The 22,181-nt window shown below is 38.8% G+C and overlaps 1 protein-coding gene across 4 annotated transcripts in view; it reads left to right on the forward strand.

Moving 5' to 3' along the window:
• Positions 1-22,181, forward strand: part of CUNH11orf49 (chromosome unknown C11orf49 homolog) — a 189,378-nt gene that overhangs the window by 82,791 nt on the left and 84,406 nt on the right. For 3 of the 4 annotated variants that reach the window (XM_032844663.1, XM_032844661.1, XM_032844665.1), the window contains one exon: positions 2,374-2,504. The exons of the other annotated variant lie outside the window; for it this stretch is intronic. In XM_032844663.1, the coding sequence (XP_032700554.1) occupies positions 2,374-2,504 (131 nt within the window). The remainder of the gene's footprint in view (positions 1-2,373; positions 2,505-22,181) is intronic. 4 annotated transcript variants of the gene reach the window in all.

A 22,181-nucleotide genomic window follows, 5' to 3' on the forward strand; every position in this document is an offset into this window, starting at 1 on the left:
AAAAACTGGATAGAATTTTAATGGATGGAGGTAGGGAAAAGTTATTTCAGGTTGAGGAGAAACAGTAAAGCTTGGAGCAATATATTGTATTTTCTGTTTTTTTGTTTGAGCGATCTTATCTAAAAGAATTTTCCCCGATTATATTGCCTATTAACTCTTTAAGTAAAGTGATTATGATCTCTATACTGACCAGTTAAATTTCACTGGTAGGGATGATCTTAAGACAGTAGTGGAGGGGTGCCTGGGTAGCTCAGTCATTAAGTGTCTACCTTTGGCTCAGGTTGTGATCCCAGGGTCCTGGGTTCGAGCCCTGCATCAGGCTCCCTGCTTGGCAGGAAGCCTGCTTCTCCCTCTCTGACTCCCCCTGCTTGTGATCCCTCTCTCACTGTGTCTCTGACAAATTAATAAAATCTTAAAAAAAAAAAAAAAGAGTAGTGGAAATAGAAATCTTTTTGTAGTCAATATTATATGTCCTTGGCCTATCAGTGCGTGTTTTAAAATTCTTATTTTATAACTTCTTATGTAAATGCTTATCCGTACAATGAATCTCAACCAGATTCATCTGTGCATAAATTATTCCCTCTTTTTAAAAAAGATATACATATCTACTTATCTATCTTAAAGGTTTATTTTTAGACAGAGAGAGAGAGAGAGAGGAAAGCACTTGAAGGAGCAAGTGGGGGGGAGGGGCAGGAGAGGGAGAGAGAGCATCTCAAGCAGACTCCCCACTGAGCGTGGAGCCCAGCACTAGACTCAATTTCACAACCCTGAGATCATGACCTGAGCTGAAACCGAGAATCAGATGCTCAACCCACTGAACCACCCAGGTGCCCCTAAAAAATATATTTTTTAAAAGCTACACTAAGGATATAATTTCACTAGTATTAGTTTCTTTACAGCCCAGATTATGACCTAGACCCAGCTTTTTTCCCATGGGGGGGTATGAAGCATACTTTGGGACTAATTCTTTGCTGGATAGCTTCATAAATTTAAACTAGATTGCTATCATTTTAGACTTCATTTGCTAGAAATGTGACCTACTCCATTTACCTGTAACAGCTCATTTGCTTTATTTTTCATTTTCCTTTGCTCAAGACAACACTGCAAACTGCATAGTTAACACTTTAGTTACTTTTTAAAAATTTCTCTTCTAACCTAATTCTTTACCAGATGTTTTCCTCATGCATCCTCATAGTGTCTCAGAAGTAGATTTCTACACTAGTTTTCCACAGGGAGAGGAGCATGTAATTTGCCTTTTCATACAGTTGTTAATATTAACAAGAAGAGGCTAATTTTATCTTAATTGATAACATATTCTATGTTAAAGACAGGTTAGATGTTTCCCTCAGAACTTGGTCAGGGAAAAGGAAAATGGAACAGATGACTCCTTAAATTTTTTCATGTTTTGTTCAGAGATTCAGTTTTGTCCCCACTTTAAATTGTCAGCAAATGAAAAGTGGCATTTGGAATTTCCACTGTCTCTCTTGTTTTGCCATCTTCAGTTTAATGACTGCTTCTCTACAAAGATTAACATATTTTCCACTCATGATTTACTTGTCAGAGAATTTAGGAGTTTTCTGGAACCTGAAATCTGCCTTTAGTCGTGATGATTACTGGATAATTGCCTATTCTTTGGTGGAATTTCCATTTTTAGATTACGCCAGGCTCTACAGCCTTTATTTCTTTGGCAGAAGAACCCAAAGGCAATGGAGTATATTTTTTCCCCTTCTCCGGCCCAGCTTAAACAATGACTCACTTGGGCTCTGGGGCTTTGCTTCATACTCTCATTCAGGGGCCACTTTTTACCCTTGTTCCTCTTATTTGTCTTAATGTTCTATTTGAAACCTTTCATATCCTTTGGCACATGGCTTTGCCTCTGAGGTTATTGTCAAAAACGTATCCATCACCCCCCAAATTGTCTTGAACAGACAATCCAGTTCTGTCCCCATGAGCTATGTTCTTATGGGAGCTGATATAGGTCAGAGAGAGTACAGAAATCATATCTTTAAGGAAACATAATTCCAAATGTGGTAGAAGAAGTATTCTCCAAAAAGATACAAGTGCCAATGTCATCCAGTTAAAGACTCTATCTGAGATGCTCCCGTGGCTGATTAAAACTCTCTCAGTGCATATATGTGGGAGGTAGGAAACACTCAGAGGAAGTGGACTCCAAGAGTTTTCAGAAGGATATGGTTATATGAAGGGATTTCTTCACCGAAAGACTTGGTGTAATCTATGGTTCAGAGTTTTATTGGAGAAAAAGGATTTTCTTCCTTTTTGGCAATGGTTCTATGTGGTCTTGATTTTTTATTCTGATTCCAGCCTTCCATATCTCTTTCTCTAATGATGATTCCTTGATTTTTCTCTTTGCAGTTTTAACAGTGTATGTCAGGGAACTCACATTCTCTTTCGGGAATTCAGCTTCATCCAGGCCACCCCACACAATAGGGCATCATTCTTACGGGCCTTCTGGAAATGCTTCCGAACTGTGGGCAAAAATGGCGGTAAGTGTTCCCAAATCCTTTTCTTGCCTTCCTTTCTTCTTTCCAAACTTCTGCCTTTGTTTTGTTCCTATAAATACTGTTTGAGCACATGCTATAGGACACTCTCCAAACACCTTACTTTTGAGGAACTATCATCTTGTGTCACAGATACTACCACCGTTACTGGTACCAACACCGTCACTAATGATATCTATTAGGAGCCAAGTGCAGTTCTAAGCACTTTATGTGTCATGACTCATTTACTCTTCATAACAGCTCTCTGTGGTAGATACTATCATCCCCATCCTATATCTAATGAAACTGGGGATCAGAGGGATTAAATAACTTGACAAGGTTATACAACAAATGCTGGGGTGAGATTCATACCCAGGCAGTCTGACTCCAGAGCTTTTGCTCTTGGCAAATATTGAAATACATGCAGCAAACTCCAGAGTGGAGGGTGGGGGTAGGTTGGGGACACTGTTGTTAGAGAAAGGGGACCAAGCAGATTAGAGAATGTTCTCCTGAGAACTGGTTGTTTGGTCTAATTTGGGAAGGAAGAGTAGAAGTTATCTACATGGATAAAGAAAAGAAGGACATTCTAGGTAGAGCGTATGCTGTGGTGTAGAAGCATAAAAGAACCTGGAATACTTAAGACATCGAGAAGATCAGAATGGCTAGAGTTTGTGAAGGGGGTCAGGGGAGATGAACCTGTGAAGGAATAGAAGAGTTAGGTCCTGAAAGACCATTTTTGCCATAAAAAAAGAAGTTGGATTTTATTCTGTAGGTTAAAGGAATTTATTCAGAAGTATGATGTGATGATATCTGAGTTCTAGAAAGATCATTTGGAAGACAGTATAGAAATGGCTTTAGCAGGTGGGGCGCCTGGGTGGCTCAGTTGGTTACGTGTCTGCCTTTGACTCAGTTCATGATCTCAGAGACTTGGGATTGAGCCCCGTGTGTTGGGCTCCCTGCTCAGTGGGGAGCCTGCTTCTCCCTCTCCCTTTGTGGCTCCTCCAGCTTGTGTTCTCTCACTTGCTGACAAATAAATAAATAAAATATTTGAAAAAAAAAAAAAAGAAAAGAAATGACTTAGAGGGTGAGTCTGGAGGCAGAGAGTATAGTGAGGAGACTTGCAGTGGTGAGAGATAATGAGAGCCAAACCCACATTTACTAATATGCTAACATGCTGTTTCTGTTCTTTTTTTTTTTTTTAAAGATTTTATTTATTTATTTGACAGACAGAGATCACAAGCAGGCAGAGAGGCAGGCAGAGAGAGAGAAGAGGAAGCAGGCTCCCCGCTGAGCAGAGAGCCCAATGCAGGGCTCCATCCCAGGACCCTGAGATCATGAGCTGAGCCGAAGGCAGAGGCTTTAACCCACTGAGCCACCCAGGTGCCCCAATTCTTTTTATTACTCTAATCACAGCTTCTATGACATATAACTCAAGAGATTATCCATCTCAATTACACTATTGAGCAGAAATACCTAGTGTACTGAGAATCAGATCATCTCCTCTATAGACTACATGCACTAGTGGACAAAAATCGAAGTGGACTCAATTTTAAGTGAACTACCTCAGAGAAACAACCCATCAGCCTCTACATACAAAAAACTGGGAGCCGTGAGTGTACAGGTAAAGTTTGTAGTATTGCATCTGAACCTGTTTTTCCCAATCCTTTCCCAGTCCCTTAGTCAGTCCGTAAATATTTGATTGAATACGCACTATTTTGAAGAATGGTTCATACAGCTAGAGCTGGTTTTTGTGGAATAGGCACATGGAGATAACTATGGGAAAGCAGTTATTAGATCTCCTTAATTCTTTTCCTGATTTAGAAGTGGGGCCTCTTCCAGAATTTATTTACTATCACAAGGGATCCATATAGTATTTGGACTCTGAACAGATGTAGGTTTCTTTACCTTTTTTACAGCAGCTGCCAGTGATTCATCCAGCTGCTAAGAGGAAGCTGCTCCAAGTTCTCCCTGTTTTTCCTGTGCCATAAACAAGACCTGGATTTTATGCTGGATATTTATTGTTAGGCTTCTTAATTAGACAGCCTCCGATTTCTTAAAGACCAAATGCAACATTTGCAGCTAGGTGATCCTAAAATCTTTGGTTAAGTCATTTTAATATATTCTCAGTTTCTTCCAGGAAACTTTAGAACATCTTTCAGTCCCAGAGTGTTCCCAATTTTAATCCAGAATGAGCAAAAACACTCAGAGGCAAAGTTCCAAAATAAAGTACTTATTAAGCCCCATTTTTTCAATTGAATGCCACGTACCTGACTCCTACTCAGAGGAGATGATCTATATTGTTCTTCCGCAGATGACTTCCTTAGAACATCTTGTACCTATTTTACCATTATCAGGAAGAAACTAGGTCTTCTGGGAAACAGCACAAGAAGAGCGGAGTTCCAACATAACATATCTAAAAACGAAGCCACCTGTTGAAAACTAAGGACCTGACGCTTTCTGGCAAAAAACCATTTATCCCAGTTTTTAGCACGTATAGGGATGCAGTGTCATTTCTGCACAACTGAGTACTGAATGATGCTAATTTTCCCATGTCTGAAATTCAAATAACCTCATGAAGATTATAGTGAATGTCTTGCTATCTAGGCAACTTTAGAGTCTTGGAAGCAAAAAGATCTATTCATATGTAATTAAGCCTTTAAAATTCAGCTTCTCACTTTGGTATTTCTTTCAGTGTGAAAGATTAATCTGAATTTTCCAAGTCTGGCAAAGATTAAAATTCCCTGAAGTAAATCTTCACTTCTGTTTAGGAATATTGGTTCAAAAGAGCTATTGTCCACAGTTTATTTTTATAGTTTGTTAGAATTTAATTTTGAGCTTTATGCTTTTGCAAATGAACAAACATATGCACACATATGTTTGTGTATTTCATTTAATAAAAGAACAAGAGCTACTTCCTCTTCTGCCCATGAAGTAGTACTTACTTAGGGAATTGTCCTCGTGCCATAAACAACTAGAAAATCAGACAATGTATCTGAAACAATTCTTCCAGACATTGAACAACAGTTAATCTGGGGCTGTGGTCTCTGAGGGGCAGTTGCCAAGCAACAGTACAGGAGAGGCGATCCAAAGAGCACAGCAGTCTTACTTAGTTGAGGAGGCAGAGATTGGGGTTTGGAGAGGCCACAGTGGCCAGAATTTGCAGGGCAGAGTACCAAAGAGGAGGGAGTTGCTTAGTAAGCTCCAGAGAGCTGCGAGCGGGTTTTTGAGTCTCTGGCTACAAACTCTGCACATGTGTGGGTTGGAAAAAGAACCACCAGAAAACAGTAGGCCCAACAATTCCTGGAGTATACTCAGGGCCAGGAATAGTTCACACTGCTACCAGCCAAAGTGGAGAAACCTCAAAGTACATAGGGCATGGACCCTGGATAGGGCCCTCAGCAGCTTAAAAACAAAAAGGATTGGATGGGTCTAACTGCAAGTAATTTAACTGTATACCAAAACAAAATTCAGTACTCTTTAGAAGAACTCAGTAAAATCTAGCATTCAATAACATAAAATCAACAATGTCTGGCATCCAGTTAAAAATTTTCAGACATTAGAAGAAGCAAGAACTTATGACCCATAACCAGGAGAAAAATTAGTCAGTAGAAACACAGACCCAAAAAAGACAGGGATAATAGAATTACCTAACAAGGACATTCAAACAGTTATTTTTGATTATATAAATATGCTCAAGTATGTAAAGGGAAACATGACTATGATTAGGAGATAAATGGAAGTTATTAAAAGATGCAAAAGAAATTTCTAGATTAAAAAATATAATATAAAAAATGAAAATGATGATAGCAGCTAACATTTATGAAGTTGCTTCATATGTAGAATATCTAATTTTTCTTTACAACAATCCTATGTGTTAGGTAGATAATATTCTTATCACTTTTTCACAGAAAATGAAACTGAGATTCAGAAAGTTAAAGAACTTGTTCTAGATCACAGACCTAGTAAGTGAAAACACCAATGCTAAAGAAGCCAGAAAGTTGACGAGAGGGAGTATTATTTTTTAATGTGTTCTCCATCAGATAGTGTGCGAGGTGCTTGAAATACAACTGAATAAATGACAATACTAGCCCTCAAGGAGCTCGTATTTCAGTAGAGTAGTCTCGAATAGTTTCCCTGGCGTGTAAGTGATCATTAAAGCCATATATAAGATTCAATGATAGTACAAGGGAGGAAATAGTTCTTCAGCAGAAGCTGGGAAAGGCTATAAAGGAATAGGCAGTTGGGAGGGATCTTGGAGTAGTGGAAAGCTATTAAGCAAATAAGGAGTACATTCTAACAAGAAATAACAAGAAAAAACAAGATTTTTGAAAGTATGATGATGACATGAAACACTATGGTTCCTAGTGGGAAACTGTTAAGAAGTTCATTGTGGCTGGTGTTTAGTACATAAGAAGGAAATATCATCCCACTCAGTTGAACCGTACCGATTTGTTGGTATTTTCACATAGGAAACTGGCAAAAATATGGAAAATGGGAGGGAAGACAGGTAGTAGGACCAGTTCAGAGCCAGTAGAAGTGGCAGGGAGATGAATAGCTCTTTAAGGTTGGTTTGACATCACTTGCTGATTGACTGAGTGCAAGTGTGGGAGAGAAGGGTCAAGAATGAATGCCAGAATCTAAAGTATTGCCAGTTTCATCCCTCTCTTCTTTTTCGCTTTCCTTCTTTTTTTTTTCTTCAGTTTTTTCATTTTTTATGTTTTACTCTGAATTCACTGTGATTTGTCTTCATAGTCTAGTTATACTCATTCATTCAACAAACACTTATGCATTCGTTGCTAGTGATAAAGCAGTGAGTGAAAGCAGAAATTCTTGCTCTCGTGGAGTTTGTTGTCTGATAATCAGAGATTTGGAAAAAAAAATCCCTTATTTATGAAAGATCACAGTCTACGAATCAGAGACTTGTAATTGGTCTATATAATCATCTGATAAAAACTGCTTTTCCTAAAATAGCTAAAGTTATGGTGGTTAAAGTGATCTCAAGGGAAAATGCAGACAGTTTAGGCTGAAATAAAAGTTTTGGTCTGGCTTCTCTGTGTAACTGCCTCAGACTTCCACCTGATTTTGCTTGTCACTAATCCTCATCCTCACCACTAAAAACCATTCTGTGAGCATTAACAGTGCTCGCTGCAGGAATGGGTGGCTGTCTTGTTTGAAATATTAAAGAGCATTTGTTACTTTTGTCACTTTTAAAACAAACAAACAAAAATCTTTCCACGTAATCTCTTCAGTCCTGTGGTTTCCTCCAGCCAGTCCTCTGTGCCAGCTACCACCAGAGCTCCATGGCTCCCCATTTGTCCCAGAAACCTGTTGTGGCCAATAAACAACTTCTTCAACCTTCAGTTCCTGGTTCCTGTCTTCCGTTCTACGTATTTCTTCTCAATTCTAATTTTCTTTTATTTTTCCATCTTTACTTCCTTCTTCAAAACCTTTCCTCCGGGGAGAACATTGACTCGTGATGTCCCCTCAAATCTTTTACCTCGCTACCTCCAGTAACTTTAATCTTTCCCTCTATTTAATGTCCCTTTTTTTTTTTTTTTTCTATTTTGGTTATTTGGGGCTATCACACATGTCACACAAGCATTCCTGGAATGCTTTTGTCACCATGTCCTTTCCCACCCAACTCTCCTCACCCTCCATGCATAATACCCTTAGGTTGCTAACCTCTCTTTATCCTTTTCAGTCTTAGTTTAAAGGTCAGCTCGTTAAAAGACCTTCTTTGCCCCGCCCTTCCTCATCTGAATTAGATCCCTTCATTATTCTTCTGCAAATCATCCATCATTTTAATCGGACTGCTTATTACAGTTGCTGGCTAAGTGTTTTTTGGATGACTCTACTTTATGTCCGCCTCCCTTATTAAACTGTAAGCTTGTTGAGGGCAAGAACCTCGTTTGTTTTGCCAATAACTACATTCCTAGCTCCTAACACATGTAAATTATTTCTTTTTTGTTATTTAATATGAAGGTTCACCACTTCCCAATCACTATTCAACAGTCTGTGATTATTGAATGGATTATATTATTCTCTTATATTGGAGGGTAGGGTTGTTTCAGAAGAGCTTTATACTCTTCAATTTTGTGTTGGGGCTTTGATTTAAAATGATAATAGCTACTCCTTATTGGTCACCAACTGTAGGTAAGGCATAAACCTCACATTCAAAATGCCCCACTGAAAAATGGCCCATTCAAAGCTATACAGTATCAGTCAACATCTAAGTAAAATAATGTTCAGTACCCTCTGGTGCTTCCAAACAAGGATTAAAAAGATTTAGATCATGGTCTGTATGCAAACTTTATTTATTTATTCTGAGAGAGAGAAAGAGAGGATTGAAGGGAGGAGATGAGGGAGAGGGAGAGAATCTCAAGCAGGCTCCATCCCCAGCACTGAGACCAGTCTCACGACCTGAGATCATGGCCTGAGCTGAAATGAAGAGTTGGACACTTAACCAACTGAAGCACCTGTGTGCCCCATGATCTGTATGCAAGATTCAAACATTGACAAGGATGTAACTAGTACTGCCTCCTCTTCTTTTGTATTCTGGGTCGTGCCTTTATGCTCTGAAAGAAATCACAAACTGGTAGTGGTCAGCTGACAACACGTGCCTTGGCCTACAGTTATGTTTTCTTTGGCTAGCAGTATTAAAAATAATTTTTTTAGGGGGCACCTAGGTGGCTCAGTCGGTTAACCCTCTGACTCTTGATTTCAGCTCAGGTCTTGATCTCGTGGTGGTGAGTTCAAGCCTTGTGCTGGGCTCTGCACTAGGTGTGGAGCCTACTTTAAAAAAGTAATAAAAATTTTTAAAAAATAATTTTTTAAAATTAGATGCCAACATTTAACGTAAAAATCTCTATTCAATTTCACTTGAAGAATGGAAAATCATCCCAATACCATGCCCACATTCCAACAGAGAGGCAGTTTGCCAGGGGAGAGTTACAGCTGCTCCCTTTAGACAGGGCGTAGGGTGGCCTCAGATTTGCCACCGTCCCCAGCTGCCTTGCTTCATCTGCTTATGTTTCCTGCCTGGCCTCTGTAGGCATTCGAGTTTGCTACCATTGCTAGGACTTCTTGGTCCATTTATAATCACTTGAAAGGTAGAGTTACACTCTTAATTCTGAATGAGGAGTCAGGAACTTATTCTTTGACTAGATTCTTTCTCTTTTCTCCTTGTTATCTTGAAGTCTCAAAAAATTTTAGAATTTAAAGGGACCTTAGAAGTCACCTTGTGTTGAAATTAGGAATAAGGGTTTTAAAATATATTTACCCCTTGATTGTGGTAAAATATACATAACATAAAATTTACATTCTAGACACTTTTTAAATAGAGAAATCTTGGGGCACCTGGTTGGCTCAGTCGTTAAGCGTCTGCCTTCTGTTCAGGTCATGATCTCAGGGTCCTGGGATCAGGCCCCGCATTGGGCTCCCCTCATCAGGGAGCTTGCTTCTCCCTCCCCCACTCTCCCTACTTGTGTTCCCTCTCTCACGGTGTCTCTCTCTGTCCAAGAAATAAATAAAATCTTTTTTAAAAATTAAAAAAAAAATAGAGAAATCTTTCTTGGTGATAAAATATAAATAACATAAAATTTAACATTTTAGCCATTTTTTTAAAGATTTGATTTATTTATTTGAGAGAGAGGGAGAGCATGAGCTGGGGGCCAGGGGGCAGGTGGAGAAGGAGAAGCAGGTTCCCTGCTGAGCGTGGAGCCCAATGTGGGGCTCAATCCCAGGATGCTGAGATCATGACCTGAGCTGAAGTCAGATGCTTAACCGACTCAGCACCCATTTGAACACTTTTGAATGTACATACAGTTCAGTGGTATTAACTACATTCACATTGTTGTGCAACCATCACCACCATTCATCTCCCTAATTTTTTCACCTTCCCAAACTGAAACATTTTACCCATTAAAAAATTACTCCCCATTTCCCCATCCTCTAGCCGCAAATAACCAGTATTTTATTTTCTGTCTCTATGTCTTTGACTATTCTAGGTATCTCATATAGATGGAATTACATGATATTTGTCCCATTGTATCTGGCTTATTTCACAAAGCATGATCTTCTCACAGCTCATCCATGTTGTAGTATGTGTCAGAATTTCATTCCTTTCTATCCATTGTGTATATATATCATATTTTGTCAGTTCATCTGTCAACAGACACTTGGGATGCTTCTACCTTTTGGCTATTGTGAATAACACGGCTTTGAACACAGGTGTGCAAGTATCTGTGTTAGTTCCTGTCTTTGATTCGTGACCATATTCTTAGGAGTAGAATTGCTGGGTCATATGACAATTCTATGTTTAACCTTTTTAAGGAATTGCCATACTCTTTTCCATAGTAGCTTCATCATTTTACATTCTTACAAGAAATTCACAAGGATTCCAGTTTTTCCAGATCTTCAACAACACTTGCTATTTCCTGTTGTTTTGATAAAAGGCATCCAAATGGGTATGAAATCATATCTCATATTTTGATTTGATTTTCCATGTTTTGATTTTCCATGTTTTGATTTGCATGACCCCAATGAGTAATGATGTTGAACATCTTTTCATGTACTTATTGGCTATTGGATTTTTATTTTTTTTTTACCAGTTGCATTTTTAAAAATTTATTTTAATTCCACTGTAGTTAATATACAGTGTTACTTTAGTTTCAGGTGTACGATATGGTGATTCAACAGTTCTGTATATTACTTAGTGCTCATTAAGATAAGTATATTCTTAATCAGCTTCACCTGTTTCCCCCATCCTTCCAACCATTTCCTCTCTGGTAGCCATCTGTTGTTCTCTATAGTTAAGAGTCTGTGTCCTGGTTTGTCTCTCTTTTTTCCCCTCTTTGCTCATTTGTTTTGTTTCTTAAATTCTACATATAAGTGAAATCATATGGTATTTGTCTTTCTCTGACTGACTTATTTTCTTTAGCATAATACTTTCTAGCTCCATCCATGCCATTGAAAATGGCAAGATTTCATTCTTTTTTATAGCTGAATAATATTCCTGTGTGTGTGTGTGTGTGTGTGTGTGTGTAGATATATGCCACATCTTTTTTATCCATTCATCTATGGATGGACACTTGGATTGCTTCCATAGTTTGACTAGTGTAAATAATGTTACAGTAAATTTAGGAGCTTACATATCCCTTTGAATTAGTGTTTTTGTACCCAGTAGTGTGATTACTGGATCATAGGGCAGTTCTATTTTTAATTTTTTGAGGAACATCCATACTGTCATAAAATTACTGTTTAATTTTTTGAGGAACTTCCAAACTGGTGGTGTCTACACCAGTTTGCATTCCTACAAACAGTGCACAAGGGTTCCTGAGCAGGGAGCCTGATATCAGATTCGATCCCAGGACCCTGGGATCATGACCGGAGCTGAAGGCAGATACTTAATGACTGAACCACCCAGGTGCCCCCATCTTTTTGCCCTCTTGATGGTATCCTTTGGTGCACAAAAGGTCTTAATTTTGATGAAGCCCGGTTTATCTATTTTTTCTTTTGTTCCCCATGCTTTTGATGTTCTATCTATGAAATCATTGTCAAATTCAGTGTCATGAGGACATTGGGTTGTTTCCTTCTAAGAGTTTTATGGTTTCAGCTCTAAAGTTAAGGTCTTTGATCCATTTTGAGTTAATTTTTGTATAAGATATAAGGTATGGACCAGCTTCCTTCTTTTACATGCAGGTATCTGTTTTCCCGAGCACCACTTGCTGGAAAGACTTATTGAATAGTTCTTTCCCCAATGAATGGTACCCTTGTTGAAAATCAATTAATTGACCATACTTTTGAAGATTTGTTTCTGGGCTCATATTCTATTCGAGTGGTCTATATATCTGTCTTTATGCCAGTATCATACTGTTTTAAGTTCTGTAGCTTTGTATGAAGTTTCAAAGTTAGGTAGTTTGAGTCCTCCAACTTCATTCTTCTTTTTCAAGGTTGTCCTGGCTATTCAGGGCCCCTTGCAATTCCACATAAACTCAAGGATCAGCTATACCATTTCTGTGAAAAAGTTTGTTGGGATTTTGATAAGGATTGTGTTGAATCTGTAGATGTCTTTGGATAGTATTGACATCTTAACAATGTTAATTCTTCTGTTAAATAACAAAAACTCAACCAAGTAGATTTTAAAGAACTAATTGACTTTATTAACAGATTCATAGGGGCACCTGGGTGGCTCAGTTGGTTGCTCTTCCTACTCTTGGTTTTGGCTCAGGTCATGATCTCGGGATTGTGGGATTGAGCCTCGAGTCTGGCTATGTGCTTAGTGCAGGAGTCTGCCTGTCCCTGTCTCTCCCCCTTTGGCCCTTCCCATCTCTCTCCCCTCATTCTTGTGTACTTTCTCTCTCTAAAATGAATAAATAAATAAAGTCTTTAAAAAAATAATAGATCTATGAATCAGGCAGCACCCCATCTAGCATGTAGAGGGGAGTTTCACTGATCTGCTGAAAAAGAAAGGCTTTTAAAGATAAACAGGGAGCAGAAAGAAGGAAATTATTATTGAAGAATCAACTGTTTAAAGCAAGGGTCACCCTCCTAAGGAGATTGGAAGGGATATATCAGTAAATTTCCTCCTCTTTGCCAGGTGACTCCCATATTGACTGGTTAAAAGTTACATTCCTGGGGGGTTGAAACTGCAGTTAGGTTAGGTACTAAGTCTTGGTTTACTGACACAGGACCTTAATCTAAGTGACACCATTTTAGGCCTATGATTTTTCTTTTTGAATTCTTTTTTAATTTCATTCAGCAGTGTTTTATAGTTTTCAATATGCAAGTCTTTCACCTCCCTGGTCAGATTTATTCCTAAGTATTTTACTCTTTTCATACAATTGTAAGTGGAACTATTTTTCTTCGTTTCCTTTTCACATTTTTCACTGCTACTCTATGGAACTGTAGTTGGTTTTTGTGTGTTGATTGTGTATCCTCCATCTTTGCAGAATTCATTTATTAGTTGTAAAAATGTGTGTGTGTGTATGAGAGAAAGAGAGAGAGAGAGAGATTTTTAAGGTTTTCTACACAGAAGATGATGTCATCTTCATACAGAGATAGTTTTACCATTTCCTTTCCAACTTGGATGCCTTTTATTTCTTTTTCTTACCTAATTGCTCTGGTTAGAACTTCCTGTACTGTGTTGCGTGGAAGTGGCAAAAGCAAGCATCCTTGTCTTGTTCCTGATGTTGGGGGAAAACTTTCCAGTATTTGGTTTTGAGATAAAAGCTTGTCAAGAAAATTGTGATTCATGCAGATAATTCACTTCAGATACTTATAGCTTTGTTTTTCACATCTTGACATCCAGTCAAAATTTTTTTTTTTTTTTTTTTTTTTTTTTTTTTGTTAAACTGAATTAGTTTAGGGGCACCTGGGTGGCTCAGTGGGTTAAAGCCTCTGCCTTCGGCTCAGGTCATGATCCCAGGGTTCTGGGATCGAGCCCCGCATTGGTCTCTCTGCTCAGCAGGGAGCCTGTTTCCTCCTCTCTCTCTCTGCCTGCCTCTCTGCCTACTTGTAATCTCTGTCTGTCAAATAAATAAATAAAATCTTAAAAAAAAAAACTGAATTAGTTTAGTTATATGTCTAAATATTCAAAATGCAGTGATAGTAAATTATTGTGTCAAAGCTGAGTAACTAATGTACCTAACAATTGGCCACATTCCTAATTGATGAATAATCACTTTGGAGAAACCAATTAATTTTCTCAGCTAGTTTGAAAACTTTATTGTTTGGAGAAAAATAAATGTGTCTTATAACGTTACATATGAGTTTATTAATGGTGTTATTTCTTAAGAAAATCAGATACCTCAGAGGCTTCTATCGATTGAGTTGTGTGCCCCAAAATTCATATTTTGGAGCCCTAACCCCAAGGTGACTGTATTTGGAAGTAGGTTCTACAAAAATGTAAATTAGGTGATGTGAGGTCATAAGAATAGGGTCCTGATCCAAAAGGATTAGTGTCCTTACAAGAAGAAACACCAGAGAACCTATGCGCTCTCTTTGCCATGTGGTGGCACAATGAGAAAATGGCCTGCGACCAAAGAGATACTCCCAGACACTGACCTTGCTAGCTCCTTGATCTTGGACTTCCAGTCTCCAGAACTGGAAGAAAATAAATTTCTGTTGTTTAAGCAACTCAGTCTATGGTATTGTTATGGCAGTTCAAGCAGACTAATACCAAGGCCATCTTTTTACTCACAGGTTCAGCACAGAAAAATTCTGTTTTGCATGCTGAGTCCAAATCCTGTTTTGATTCATCACTAACACTTTATCGGAGGCTATAAGTATGGCAGTGTTATAAGCCTTAATTGAGCTATTTGATTTATCTAAAATATCAGCAAGATTTCCAAGTTCATAAACCTATGTTTAATGAATTTATTTAAGGTAGAAATAATAACAAGTGTTTTCACTGACTGTTGTTCTGACAACTGCCTTATGTCAGAAGACTTTAGCGTGAAAGAATAAATTCTGGTATCACTACTGATATCTCTGCAAGTAACTCTGAAAGGTTAGCGATCTAAAAGGTTTCTTGTTTTTTTTTTAAGACTTTATTTATTTATTTGACAGAGATTGAGCACAAGTAGGGGAAGCAACAGGCAGAGGGAGAGGGAGAAGCAGGCTCCCTGCTGAGCCTGGCAGCCTGGTGTGGGGCTCGATCCCAGGACCCTGGGATCATGACCTGAGCCAAAGGCAGATGCTTAACCGACTGAGCCACCCAGGCACCCCTGCAATCTAAAAGTCTTATCCTAATAAGATTGACAGTCCATATCAATGTGTATAACACTTAACCTATGGTGTTTTGAAATAAGGCTTCCCTAATTTTAACTGCTAGTGCTTATCTACACAACATCTCAGGACATTTTTGTGCCTTGCCTTTATATGGTCCTCTACTCCATAAATTTTTTCTGCCATTGCTTTTTCAGTTCCAGTTCAAACATGCCTACATTTTTTTTTTACCACTTTAGTATCTTAACACTTGAAGACTTTTATTTTATAACTATCAAACATTTTATAAAGTAGAAAACCTACTTTATTTGGTTCCATAACCACATCTTATAGAGGCAAGTAAGAGGAGGGCTTGTTAACATCTGTACTCTCACCTAGTAGAATTTAAAGATTTTATGTAATCTCAGTCTTTATGTTAATATAGTCCTGGATTGAAAAGAAGAGAAAATGAGCAGGGCAGATAAAAACCTTTCTAATCAGTGGCACATTTACATATATACAGTTGTGGAGCCGGAGAAGCTCCACAGTGAGTTAATGTGAAAGCACAGGTCAGTTGTGTCTGTATAATAAAATTCCCTGTGGCAAAGATTTAGTGTACATTTTGTTTTTCTCACAGATTTTAAATAAAGGTATGTTTTTAATAAGAAAAATATTAAAATTAAACATTTGTAAAACCTTGTAAATGCCTCTGAAGAATTCTAGTCTTCTGGTTTGAAAACTATTGATGTACTTCAACCCTTCCCCCATCATACTGATAAAAAATCAGGGGCCCCCCACCAAAAAATTGGGGCCCAAAATCTACCAGCCAGTTGATAAATTCAGGCATTCTCTCAGTCAAGTGCCATTGGCATTAGGATCAAGTGCTCCTGCTCTAATGCTAAATGAACATAAATATGATATTGAGTGATTTCCTGAAAGCCTAAAATGTGAACAGAGGAGTTAAGGCATAAGAATATATTGCATTTGTCTGTGATCTTCTTTCATTGCTTTACAGACAGAGGAAAGGTAGTGACAAATTCTTTAATTTTAAGTTCCATTTACCTGTCTTTAAGAGAAAAAAATGCATAGTTATTCTATCTTTTATTTAAAATTTAAAAATCATGATTCTTATCATTGGGGGAAGTATAGTACTTGCTTTACTACGTAGTTCATGCTTTGAAGGGCATAATAAACAGAATTTGGAAGTTCTTTGAAAATATAACCAAGGATTTTTTTAAACGTTAGGCTGAAAGGAGATCCTTAGTATGAGATGTTTTTATACCCATTCTCTAAAGTAGATGTAACAGAAAACAGAATGCTATGCCTTAGGCTTCTGAAATCTCCTGATTCCGTGGTTCTGTTAGAAACAAAAGTAAATGACAAATTTAAACTTACACAGTATGAATCAAAATAAAACGACCTTAGGTTAAAGATGTCAGTGTAATAAACTGTACTCAAATTTGTTTTGGTGGATTTTAAGCTGGCAATATTTAAAGTCTAAGTAGTGTTGAAAATTTAATCTTTTCCAGTTTTATGTTGCTTGGCATAACCTGCTCTTCATTCCCACTGCCACCACCTGACCCTAATTTCGAATCCTAGTTAATCGGAGAGGTTGTCCTAATTAACCCAGCACTGGAGAGATTGTCAAAAAGACAGATTCCTTGAGTCCATCTCCCAATCTACTAAATCAGTCAGCAGGGGAGGGGCTTGGGATTTTTTCTTTTCTTTTCTTTTTTGCAAGCATTTCAGGTGATTCTTATTATCTCTCAAGTGTGGGAAACATTGGATAACTTTTGAACTTTTTTTCTTTGCTCCAGTCCTTGCTCTACGTCAGTGGTTTTCAGCCCTAGTTGCATATCAAGTTCACTTAGGGAACTTTAAAAAAAAACAGCGATGCCGAGGCCCCGTCCCAGACTGATTTAATCAGAATCTTTTGGGTTGGGGCCTATGCTATTTTTTTTTTTTTGAAAAGTTTTAAGTAAAAAAATGTTTTGCAGTAAAACATATGTAGAGAAACGTGCAAGGCAATAAACATACAGTACAATGGATTTCTACAAAATAAACATACTCCTATAATATTCATCCAGGTAAAGACAGAGAATATCTTCAGCACGGCAGACGCCTCTCCCAGGCCCCCTTCTAGTCATTAATCCCCTCAAGGGTATCATTAGGCTCACTTTTATCACCATAACCTTTATGTGCCTGATTTTGAACTTTCCATTGCTGGAATCATAGAGCTTGTGTACTCTTCTGTGTCTGGCTTCTTTTGCTCAATGTTATAGTTCTCATTTGTTGTTGGGCTTAGCTACAGCTCCTTTCTGTTGTTATACAGAATTCCATTTTATATATAAACCACCGTTTATCCACCTACAGTGGGTGGCATTTGGATTGTTTTCAATTTGGGGCTGGTACAAACAATGTTGCTATAAGCATACTTTTCTTTGTTTCTTGGTGCATAGATCTCTGTTAGGTGTGTACTTAGGAGTGAAATTGCTGGGAATGTGTGTGTTCAGCATTAGTACATGTTCCTTCCCAGGTTCCCATAGTGATTGTATCATTCTCCACATTTAAGTGCAGTTTATGAGCATTCTTGTGGTTCTGGAACTTTTTGTGGGGCACACGTATTTTAAAAGCTCTGCAGTTGATCCTGATAACCATTGAAGCTTGAGAACTACTTCCTGCAAAATCTTTTATAAATGTAATTCTCTAAAGCACAGCTCTGGGCTTGTCCACCCCCGCTTAGAACGTCCATGGCTCTGTATTGCCTACTAAGGAAATAGGAACTCCATTACCTTACATTGTAGGCCACTCATGATCTAACCTCGGCCTTTCCAACCGCTACTCTCCTACTCGTAGCCTAACCACACAAAGACATTCCATTCCCCCAAATGCTCCTATGCTTTTCCCCTTGCACACCTTTGTTTTGCTTTTCTGTGTAGAACTTTCTTGCACGTCTGACCGTTCTCAGGTAGACCTGGCTCAAGTAACACGTCTAAAAGTCCTTGTAATTATCACATTCTCTCCTCCTTGCCCTCCCCTACCTCCATTCAAAAGTGGCACTTAATCTATCCACTCTTATGGCACTTATTCTATCGTATCTTACATGTGGCTATTGGCAAACGTAGACTCTCCTAAGATGTCACATGGAGTTAAGAAAAAGGGGCTTTTTCTTTCTTACATCCGTATCTAGGTTATAAATTTAGAGTTTCAAGCTTCATGTGAAGCAGTGAAGAGAAAGGCTTTTTAAGACTAAAGGGGCCCTAGGGGGCACCTGGGTGGCTCAGTGGGTTAAAGCCTCTGCCTTCGGCTTGGATCATGGTCCCAGGGTCCTGGGATCAAGCCCGGCATCGGGCTCTCTGCTCAGCAGGGAGCCTGCTTCCTCCTCTCTCTCTGCCTGCCTCTCTGCCTGCTTGTGATCTTTATCTGTCAAATAAATAAATAAAATCTTAAAAAAAAAAAAGACTTAAGGGGCCCTAGGTTCAGGTGGACTTTTTATTAGAGCTGTGTTGTATCTAATAAAATTACATATTCCAGGCCTCAGTCTTCTTATCTGTAAAATGGGGAGTATATGACTTCAAAGTTGTGAAAACGCAGTGAGATAACAGATGAAAGCAGTTAGTGATCTTGGCACATAGTAACCACTCCATCGATGCCAGCTGCTTGTGTCATTGTGATAAGTATCATCGTTAACTCCCTTGATGGCAGAGACAGCATATTTTATCTCTGAATCCTCATTCAGTGCCTTAGCTTGTTTTGGTATTCTAAATGCTGGGTGAAAAATTCGTGAATGCCTCCCGGATGATTGCATGGGCCATGCTTATTTACAGCCCATTTCCAATAAGATCTGTGTGTCTTGGAAGGAACAGTTCAAATTCCAATTTAACCATCAGATAGGGACAGAAAGGAGGTTTCTACTACAAACTTTTTAAAACTATATTAAAAAGGCCAAATCCCCAGTTTAACCATACGACAGCTGCCGTCCTTCGGCTGCCAGGAAACAGGGAAAACCCTCCAGAAGCTATTTGCTGTTGTTTGTTCATCTGATAAACACGCCACGACTTGGGGAGAGCACACACTTCCCCTGCAGGCAAGCGTGGGGCTGGGAAGTTGCAAGTAGCAGCAGTGAGGAAGAAATCCCCACTCTGTGGGAGAGGTTCCTGCAGGGGCGCCGCTCAGCCCGCGTGCAGTTTTGCTGACTTATTTACCGAGATGAAGGGACTGGGTGTGGCCGCTCGGAGACTCCTCCTGGGAAGTCACTTCAAGAAATCTCCTTCATTTCCTCACCCTTCATCTCTGTTCTCTGGCTTTAGTGCAAGGGTGCAGTTAGTTGCGCCCACTTGGCCGCTGCTCGTTGCGCGCTGAATTCTTTGAAGCCAGCTCTTGCAGCCAAGGATTCCCTGCCCTGTTCTCTTCTCCTTGCCCTGATTTAAAAAACAGTTCTGGAAATTCTCATCTGGCATGGATGAGAAGGAACTTCATGGGTTGCACGTGTTTTTCTAGATACACAGGAACCATTAAGGACCTTCAGAGTTTTAAGTTATTCTCTCTCAAAAGCCCAGTATTAATGGATTTTACATGAACAAATTATAAAGTAACTTCTGTCATCACCACTGGCATTTAAAAGTCTTTCAGTGCTAAGAGGCCAGGCAAGTGGGACGAAACTGATACCGGAAAGTATTTCTCACGACCGCCATCACTTGCGGAAGGAATGTAAGAATGTCCGAGCCAACGGAGACCTCAGGAAAGATGTGTAACAAAACGTACAAAGATTAATGGGTAGTCCCCGAAGACATTTACCAGGTGACCGATATCTTCAAATAGGAACAAATAGATGCATTTAGTCACATTATGATCACAGTGGATCTGATGACAAAAGAATTAATAGCCTGAAAAAGATAGAATTCTGGTGCTCACAACCTTATTCGTCATGCTAATTGGCTGATAATTCCTTAGGAACACATTTCTACCTTTTTTAAATTTATTTTTTAAAGTAGGTGTATATGTGTGTGCATATGTGGCTTTTTTTTTTTTTAAGATTTTGTTTATTTTGACAGAGAGATCACAGGCAGGCAGAGCAGCAGGCAGAGGGAGAGGGAGAAGCAGGATCCCTGCTGAGCGGAAAGCCTGATGTGGGGCTCCATCCCAGGACCTAGGATCATGACCTGGGTCAAAGGCAGATGCTCAACCGACTGAGCCACCCAGGCACCCCCACATTTCTACTTTTAAAATAAAATTGAATTCAGGAGGCAATGATGGACAAGGAAGTAACACTGAAAAATTGACATTTATTGTTTTAAGTTGCAGAACAGCAGAATGTTGTAATGACCATTTATATATGATTATATATATCTTATGTCTGTGTATGTTTATATGCATACCAAAATGTTTGTGAAGAGGTTTACCAAAATGTTTTTAGTGGTTTTCTGTCAGTACTGGCATGTTACTTTTTTCTTTACACTTTTCTCTATTGTTCGAGGTTTTTTTTTTTTTTTTATAATGATCGTGCAGCATTTTCACAATCACAATAAAAATGAAGGTATTTTTATTTTGGAAAAAGAGAAAATTTGGGGGCACCTGGGTAGCTCAGTCGGTTAAGCATCTCACTTCATCTCAGGTCATGATCCGAGGTCCTGGGATCCAGCCCCATGTCGGACTCCCTACTTCTCCCTCTCTCTCTGCCCCTCCTCCTGCTCATGCTCTCTTACTCATTCATGCTCTCTCTCTCTCTCTCTCTCAAATAAAAAAATAAAATCTTAAAAAAGAAAAGAAATTTTGTTTGAGTATCTGCTGTGTGCCCGGAGTAGTACTAGGAGTTATGAGTAGTACTAGGAGTTGTCTAGAAAAGAAGGCTGTGGCCTTGCTGTCAAGATGCATACAATCTAGTTGGGAAGATGACTCAAGAGCAGTATAGAGTGTAACCAGGTGTCAGGACATGTGGTTCAAAGAAGTGCCACAGGTCACCAGGAAGAGGAGAGGAGGTCACATGGAAGCTTTTATTGAAAAGAGGAGGCTCAGGTTGGACCTTAAAAGATGGCCGGATTTGACTAGGAGGAGGGAAGAGGGCATTTTAGACAGCATGAGCACAGAAGCGATGATAATAATTTGAAAGGACAGTGAGGAAACCAGCTTATCTAGAGTAATAAGCAAATATGACTTGTGGTAGAGAAATTTGCTCTCTTACCAATCTTATCCCCTAAGCTGTCTTAGGGGGTCTAATGCAAACTATACTTTAGTATACTTGAGCATTTTATTTTATTTTTAAAGATTTATGCATTTATTTGAGAGAGAGAGCACACAAACAGGGGAAAGGACTAAGTGAGAGGGAGAATCCCCAGCAGATGCCCCACTGAGCTCAGAACACAGGGCTCCATCTCACGACCCTGAGACCATGATCTGAGCCGAGATCAAAGTCAGATGCCCAATGGACTGAGCCACATAGGTGCCCTATACTTGAGCATTTTAAGAAGCAGATCCTAGAAAAGTAAATATAATTATTCTGAATATTGACCTAAAGTGACATAAAAATATGGATGCATTTCATTATGTTAGTGTATTGAAGATTGAAGACTTCAGTACAAGTGCTCTGTAATTCTCTCATCTCTGTCCAGAAGCTTGTTCTCAATTCAGCCAGTGGCTTTTGTATGGTCTTCTAATTTGTGATTAATATATTCCTATCCCTTTCTTCTTCTATTAAAAAAAAATTAAAAAGTAGGACATGAAGGGTGGGGCCTAAACAAAACCAAAAGTTTATTTTTGAAAAGTACATTAAGATTGAGACTTCCAAACCATGAAGTTAGGATTCACTTCAGCAGTTACTTGGTTAGGATGATTACATTGAATTTGTAGTATGTACCCTAAATACTGTAGCTGTGTAAACTGTATTTATCATGCAAACAAGTTTTTCTGAGAACCATATATTTGAAATTCTAAGAACAAAATGTTAATCATAAGGCTTTCCTTTTTGAATTCATGTATTTA

Source organism: Lontra canadensis, unplaced genomic scaffold (genome assembly GCF_010015895.1).
Source record: "Lontra canadensis isolate GAN:19392208 unplaced genomic scaffold, GSC_riverotter_1.0 scaffold154, whole genome shotgun sequence".
In the NCBI taxonomy this organism is placed as follows: domain Eukaryota; kingdom Metazoa; phylum Chordata; class Mammalia; order Carnivora; family Mustelidae; genus Lontra; species Lontra canadensis.